This window comes from Trachurus trachurus, assembly GCF_905171665.1.
Source record: "Trachurus trachurus genome assembly, chromosome: 8".
In the NCBI taxonomy this organism is placed as follows: Eukaryota; Metazoa; Chordata; class Actinopteri; order Carangiformes; family Carangidae; genus Trachurus; species Trachurus trachurus.
Window position 1 is genome coordinate 18,975,252 of NC_139905.1, and position 7,977 is coordinate 18,983,228.

Genomic DNA, 7,977 nt, shown 5'->3' on the forward strand with positions numbered 1-7,977 from the left:
TGTCCTTTTTTACTCTTTCGAATCACACTAATTTTGATCATTACTTTGGGAAAAATGCTGTTTGGAACAGTTTGGGAATGTCTGTGGGACAGGATTCTTTACATCACCCAATGAACCATGCAAGAGTGTTAGTTGGAAAGATGTGCGAAACACCTCAGGGTGCAATCACAGCTCTATTTTAAGTTAGGGTTCCACTTTAATCTCTCTCTCATGATTTCCTTATGCTGCAGGACCTCTGAGCCCACTTGACTGTCTTTTCATTGTTCATTTGTTCATTTCTTTCCAATTTCTCCTTTCTTTTCTGTGTGACAGATTCTATTGAAATGCAAATACCCCAGCTGCATGACAGATCTCACGGGAGAGAGATAGGGCCTGCATTTGACATATCTGTTCGCTGATCATCAAGTTGTCACTCATAAAAGAGTGCAGTTCCCACCCTGTCATAGTCTATCCTCACTTAAGAGCCTAAACATATCCAAATACACACTGCAAATTGATATAGCACTCAAAAGAAAGTAAGAAACATCTTGGATCAAGTGAAGGGTATCAACATTTACCATCTGTGATAACCCATATGAAACATGGCACTGATAAAGATCGTCCATAAGATCACACAATGTGACCACTCAGAGAGTACTAAATGACACAGTTGGCATTTGCTCCCTGTGCTATAAATAAAACCCACAAACACTAAATGAGAATGATCCAGAAATGGGGCTACAATGCAGTGTAAAATAAAACACCATAATTACTCTCAAATCCCAGGCACAGTTTCACAGTCCTTGCTATTAGCACAATACTCTATACAGCATGCCAAAAAACCCAAAGGCAAAATTTTGTTGTACATTTTTCTCCCCATAAACTTGAGATGGTTTCTTGGCCCACGGGCCGCTCAGGAAAAGAAGAATCCAAACTCTTTTTCCCACAATGCCTAACTCTGGTCCTATAGTCACAGCTTCTGTTGTGCTGACACACCCTTCCAGTAATCAAGGATGTCATGCAGGTCCTCGCCTTTTGCGAACTGCACCTTTTTTCGTAGGGCATTTCCAGCTGTCACATAACAGGCCTCGTCGCGCTGGCCTTTCCGGTAAGGACGAAAGCGCTCCCAGATCCGCAGCGAGCTCTCTGAGGAGTACTCTGGGCTGGAGGAGTAGCCAGAGTAACTTGAATGGTGGCGGGCAGGTGAAAGCTGGGAGTAAGAGGCTGCATCCCTGCGGGAGCGCGTCAGAGGCTTTAGGAAGGAAACTCTCTGGGCCGGGGAGCCCTGGTGGGAGCTTTCATAGTAGAGAGCTGGGACAGAGTGGCGGTGCTCCGAACAGTGGTAGTCCTGCTGCACCTCCAGCTGCTGCTGCTGCTGCTGCTGTTGCATCTGTTGCTGTTGATGGTAATGGTGTTGCTTCTGGCTGTCCTGATGTTGGGCACCAACACCACCACTGTCGCAACCACCGCCACCCCCTCCACCACAGCTCCCGCTACCCACCAAAGGCAGCCTCTCTAGGGGCTCCCCGCAGCCCACGGGACTGGCCCTGTCTGCATACTGCTGCTGCTGATTACAGCCGTCTGGGCTCCTTGGCTCAGGAACATCCAGGCTATACACCCTGGCTCCTCCACGTTCCCTGTCCCGACCCATGGAGCCACAGGAGGTGGTGCTGCACTGTTTCTTGACAGCATTTACAATAACCACAGCTGCATCTGCGCTCATTTGCCTCTGAATGGGGCGTACAGCGGTGGCTGGTGGAGGGGGCCTGTAGGGGGGAGAGACCACGAAACCACCGCCGCTGATCCCTGGGCGCTCTGAGAGAGGGGCGCTCAAGGCAGGGAGCGGAGGTGGAGGGGGTATTTTGTTGGGAGCAATGACTTGGCAAGTCTCTGTCACCCCTTGGGAGAGTGGGATTAGACCACGAGTAAGGGAGGATGCGCTGGTGGGGGGAGGGGAGGTGGGATTGGAGGAGGCTGTAGGGTTAGTAGAGGCCCCAGAAGCAGCAACTGCTGCTGCATCCAATTTCAGTGCATCGATGCAGTTGTTAATGATCTGGTTAACCTTGTCTACCTCCATGGCAATGGTCGAAATCTCTGATGCAGAGCCATGCCCATCGTCATCTGAGTCATCCCCAATGTCAGTACCATCATCGTCCCTCAAGTCCTCCCCCCTCATCCCTCCATGCCCACCATCTCCCATCCTCTCCATGCCTGCCCCTCCAGTCCTGATATCCATATAGTTTCCTTTACTCGTAGCCATGGCCTCTGAAAAGGCAGTGGCCATTTTTTCCACTTGTGGGATAGAGGAAAGTCTGGAAGAACTGGTGTTGGCTGAATGGAGCATTCCAGAGCTAGAGGAGGTGGACATGGGGAGTTTACCCCCATGGTGGTGCTGATACTGGTGATGTTCTCTGGACTGCTCCTGAAGCTTATGGACTGCCGATGGATCATTTGCCACTGCTGCTGCCACCTCGGGTCCGTAGCGCATTTCCAGTATTGTTTTTTTGACACAGATGGATTTCTTCTTTTCATCATGCATCCGTTTCTTACGTAGACAATAGTAGACAAAGCCTAAAACAATGAGCATGCCAAAAAGGCAGCCCACAATGGTCATTATGTAGTGAGTAGTGGTGGAGGGTGTGGGGAGAATGTCATCTTGATTTTGAGGCCTGGTAGAAAACTGGAGGCAGGTGTGGTTGTAACGTTGAGAGTTGCGGATGGATCCGACACAGAAAGTGTAATTATTGTGTGGCTTCAGCTTGTTGAGGGTGATCATCTCCTTCTTGTTCTTCAAATTCATGACATCAGACACAAATGTGTTGTTGTACTGTGTTAAAATATACATTTTGCTGTAGGGCCTTGGAATCTGCACAAGGAGAGAGGCTGACGACAAAGTGACGTGATGGAGCTTGATGCTGGGAGTGACGAGTTCAGTAGATGATGATGAGGTGGTGGGCTGGTTGTACGGCCCCACACCACCAAACATCTCCGGTCCCATCCCAGAGGAACCGTCCAGATCTGGCGGGAGAGAGGTCATCCCAGGAATCATCACTCCATCTCGGCAGTGATGGTACAAAATGTTTTTGGCATTCCGACCGCCATGTCCCGCAGCAACAGGACTCAGTAAGGGGTAGCCAAACATCTCCCGGGGCGTCTCGCATTGAAGGCGATCGTAGGTGTGCGTCACGTTGTTGAAGGACTCCAGCCAGGTTAAGAAGCTGTAAAGATCACAGCCACAGTGGAATGGATTTGCTGCCAGTTCACACACCATCAACCGAGCAAGAACTGTGAATGTGGATGGATCAATGCGGGCAAGTTTGTTGGATGACAGGTCAATGCTGCTGAGGCTGGGGCACTCCCAGAATGCATTGTTGGAGATGACCTCAATGAGGTTGTGCTGGAGGAACAGGCATTGCATGCGGCCGAGCCCTCTCATCATACCCTCAGTTAAGTTTGTCAACTTGTTGTAGCCCAGCTGTAAAACCTGAGTAAAACACAAAAGAAAGAGCATTAGATCGCTTTTAGTTCTTTTCAATTATCGTTTAAAGCCTAGTGACTTTTCATAATTTACACATTGATAAAAAATTAAAATAAAATATATCCACAAAAAAATGAATGAAAACAAAGTTGAACCTGGCTTTCTCTAACAGGTTTCCCCTCTGCAAATGTGTGCAAATTAGCACATATTTAATTGGATGTTGCCTCATTTGCACATTTAACATAACATTTCAGAGACTTGTAATGCAAACAAATAATTGACTTAATGTAAGTAATCGACTGGGAAAATTTAATACATTTCTGTTTATGTATGTGTAGTAATTGCTTTCACTGGGGGACTATATCTGAATGATCAGTACAGTCACCTCCATGTCTGAGTTGTTTGTGATGTTATCCCTGCAGCTGAGTACTGAAAAAACAAAAATAATGAACACAGTTACATAATGCTGTTTAACTAATTTAGGTCTCCCTGATGCGTGTCTCATGCATTCACTTGGTGATGAAATAAAATATAGAAGTTCCACTGAATTGTGCTCCAGTGGCAAGTGCAAAAATAAAGCATACCAGTATAATTTTTGTAAAATAAATCAAAATCGGAGTCAAGCTCAAAGCTTTTAGCATCCATCACCTGTAAATTGGCTTGTCCTGCAAAGGCTCCATCCTCAATATAGCTGATTTCATTCTTGGTGAGGTTGAGGTCAGTCAGATTGGTGAAGCGGTACATGGAGCTAAAGAGGACAGCTTTCAGCTTGTTCTCATTCAATCGCAAGTCATGGACTGTGTTGTTGATGTGCTGGGGTATCGTCTCGTATGGTGGCTGGTTCTGACTGCAGATAGCCAGCCACACATAGCCTTTGTCCCCCTCAATAAGCCAGCAGTCCCCATTGACCAGACTGGGGAAGTGGGAGAGGAACAAGAGGGAGGGAAAGGTAAGAAGGAGAATAGAGGTGGCTGTACCCTGCATGATGCTGAAGACAGAAAATGAGAAAGAGGGGAATTTATGATTATTAAGGACAAATAGGGGGTGGGCAGGGAGGGGGGACGGTTGTGTTTGTAGGAGAAAGGGAAGCAACAGAGGTTGCTAGGAAGGATTTCCAAAGAGGAAAATGGCTCCGGGTTGTGTTTTGAAGAGGGGTGAAGGCTTCACAATGCCAGTCACAGCTTTATGGTCATCATGGTGATTAGCAGGGGACCCATGTTATGTCATATCTTGTTGGGCTGCAGTGTGGGGTAAGACAGCTTGTCCTCATACTCTCTCTGTAGACCCAAATGGATGGACTCTTGGAATAATCTGTAGAGGAGATAAGAAAAGAACCTTGAGAAAAACAACAGTATAATGAAGTGGGTACTATCTACCTGGTTGCACAGACTAATTTTTAATATATTTTACTTTGGCAATCTAACCTCCACAAATGTAGTGCTGAATCTTGGTAAATGAATAATAAAAATAAAAGAAAATACAAAAGGTAATTCTATTCATAACCCACCAAGTTCCTGAAACATTTCATCGTCTCTGAATTACTCTGACACTGCAGGCATCCCAAAATCAATCTCACTGTTCCTCCAGGCTTGCCCCACATGTTTTCCTCTGAAGCTGATTTTCTGTCTCAACATGGTAAAATATGCATATTGCATTATCTCAACAGGTCCCCTTTTCTCTTGGTTTCCCAACTCGTAAGGCTAAGAGGTCATCAAGCTTCGGCTGATTCCTATGTACACTTATTAATCTCTCCTCAGGCCTCAAAGGGATTTCTTTTTCCAAAACACAAAGTGGAGCATTAATCACCCAAATGCTGACGGCACATTGTCTCCACAGACACTCCTTGTTATGACACTGTGCTGCCAAAACCTAAGCTCTCTATCCCATCTGCATGTCATTTGAATAGCAGTCAAGCGTTTACATAAGGAGAGGATTAGCTGCCTGTTGCATCATGACAAGCATTGTCCTCTTGCCGCCTCAGCAGCAGGGGAGAACACACTTATAATTACACACATTGCACAAACATGGACGCTATCGCGGACACATGCCCTCAGACCAACAGGTGCATGTGTGGACATACGCAGTCAAACACACATCGTCATGTGTGTGTGCGCACAAGTGTTAGTACAGGCAGGCAATCAAGATGGATTTTGAACAACACACTGATGATACGATTCCTACATAATACTTTGCCCATGTGCGGCTTCATCTCACATTTCTGTTTTTATACATTCACCTCATTTCCATCATCAACAACAAGGGAAAATCTCTCTCTTTCTGCCTTGTGCTCCAAATTCAGACTTCTTTCTAATTCCGACAGAGAATTGAACTCATTCCAGTCTATTCTGGTCCAAGCTCCCCAGAGGTGCGAGCTGAGAATCAGGTCCATCCTATTTTTCAATCTATTTACTACTGCAGAAACCTGTAATACCTTAAGCAAGTGTGAAATAGTCAAATATCATGCAGATATAATGACCCTATAGCAGCTGCTCTTTTTTGGTATAAACAGGGCAAAAAGGAGGACCAACAAATGTGATTTCCTATGTGGTTTTGTTGTGACAGTCTGTCAAAATGACAGAGCTGAATGTGACTGGATGTATGATCTCTTAATAGCAGATCACTGATTAACAAACATTGTGTTAAATGAACTAAAATGCAACTGACAAACATACATGAATAAATACATTTGAATCAATACAAATATGACAAAGGTGCCAACAACATGCTGCTGCGATACACTAGGCCCACTACATGTTGCAGTTCTGTTTTTCATATGAATTGTCATAACATTTCTTTAAATCTAAGGCATGGTCACAGATGAATGAAAAATGCACAGAAACTTAACATTCATATAGTGCTTGCTAAACCACATAACATGTATAGAATACGACAAAATAACCAATCTCTACTCTTCTTCTGGGAGGCATCCGTTGTCTCCAGTCCTGAATATTTCAACGATAAACACAATAGGCTAGCATCTTTTATCAGTCTATTTTCTTCAAAATAACTGCATCCAGCCTGGGTGAGATAAAATAAAGCATGTGAAATTATGCCACACACACTATATTCAGTCATTTGTGTTGACAAAAAAAAAAAAGCCCAAACACTTGTGACTAAGTTATTCAGAAATATTCGCCCCAGAACTTGCAAACCCTCCCCATACATTATAGACTGTGTATTTGTCCCTTGATTTGTTCTCCTGCTCCTGTAGTAATCTCCATTCAGATTACTACTTCACCTGCATGTCTTGTGACACCCCCTTCCAATTGATTGTCTTGCTCTCTCTCTCTCCATTGTCTGAGGTTTATCCCCTCCGCATGAGACGTGATCTCATTTTGTGCTCCACATAGTGACACCCAGAGGGTTCACACAAGGGAGGCAGGAGCCACAGTGAGTCTGCATGTGTGCATGTGTAGGGATATTACATAATTAGGAATATGGGACATGCAGAACACCTGTCTCAAAGGGAAAGAGCATGACTCATAACACTGATCCACTTGTAAGTGCGACAATGTAGGACATAAGATAAAACTTTTTGCTGCAGTGCTGCAGACTGCTGCTGCGTGTTGTTAGGTTTACCTCCATAAAAGATACAACTTTCATTTTTGTTGGAAGCATAAAATATTTTCCACATCCAACAGTTATCAGCATTTTTATAATGCATTGTGTGTAGAAAACGTATGAAGCAGAGGGAAACTAGTGTGCACATTTTGCGGCGTCTGTTCGCAACATGATTTTTTTTTTCCGCCTGCACCTGTGGAGCAACTACAGACATCTCATCTCAGCAGGTCACAGCAGCAGAGATGGTTCAAATCAAGGTAACTAACAGGTGAACAGGTGGCCCATGAGTAGCCGCAGGTGTCTGTCCTACTTTCACCTTTTTCAGAAAACACACAAAACCTGTTTTTTGAAAGCCCTATCTTGCAACTGAATTATTACCGTGAAGGGGATACAAATGGAGTTAATTGAACGTCATTTGACAGCAACATGTTAACCACTGACTGAAAGTAGTTTGCAAACTAAAGCAAGACTGAACCTGGATGAAACAAATTCATTCTTTCTGCTCTGGAACTTAAAAACATAGTAAAATGTGCACCATGTGCATTAAGATGAGCATTTTCCCAAACATATTCAAGAAGAGATAGATTTTGAATGCACACATAGAAAACATGCACTCACTATATGACGCTTCATCAAACCCATCCACTCATGGAGTACAGATCTAGGTTACTCAATATACAGACTCATATTGATCCTCACTGTTGCCACGGAGACACACTTATGATTGACAGCACCAATTAAGCCTAATGCTAACAGAATAGGATCTTGTTGGCATTCACATCAAATCAGTGTGTCTCTTCGCTTCATTAGCCACAATGATGAAACTTCCCTTCCTGAAATCCAATAGCATCCAATGAACATCGACTGTGACAGGTGTTGGAATTGGAGAGGGTCCATATCTCTTCTATTACCAACATGACTCTTGGAGCTAGGCCACCGTCAGTCTAAATGTAAATTTA

At 44.5% G+C, this 7,977-nt stretch overlaps 1 protein-coding gene across 1 annotated transcript; it reads right to left on the reverse strand.

The window, feature by feature from the left end:
• Positions 1-949: 949 nt before the first annotated feature.
• Positions 950-4,441, reverse strand: elfn2b (extracellular leucine-rich repeat and fibronectin type III domain containing 2b; the record flags this gene model as incomplete). Its single annotated transcript, XM_083977202.1, has 2 exons — positions 950-3,463; positions 4,106-4,441. The coding sequence occupies 2 exons, from the start codon at positions 4,439-4,441 to the stop codon at positions 950-952; spliced, it is 2,850 nt and encodes a 949-aa protein (XP_083833328.1).
• Positions 4,442-7,977: the final 3,536 nt, after the last annotated feature.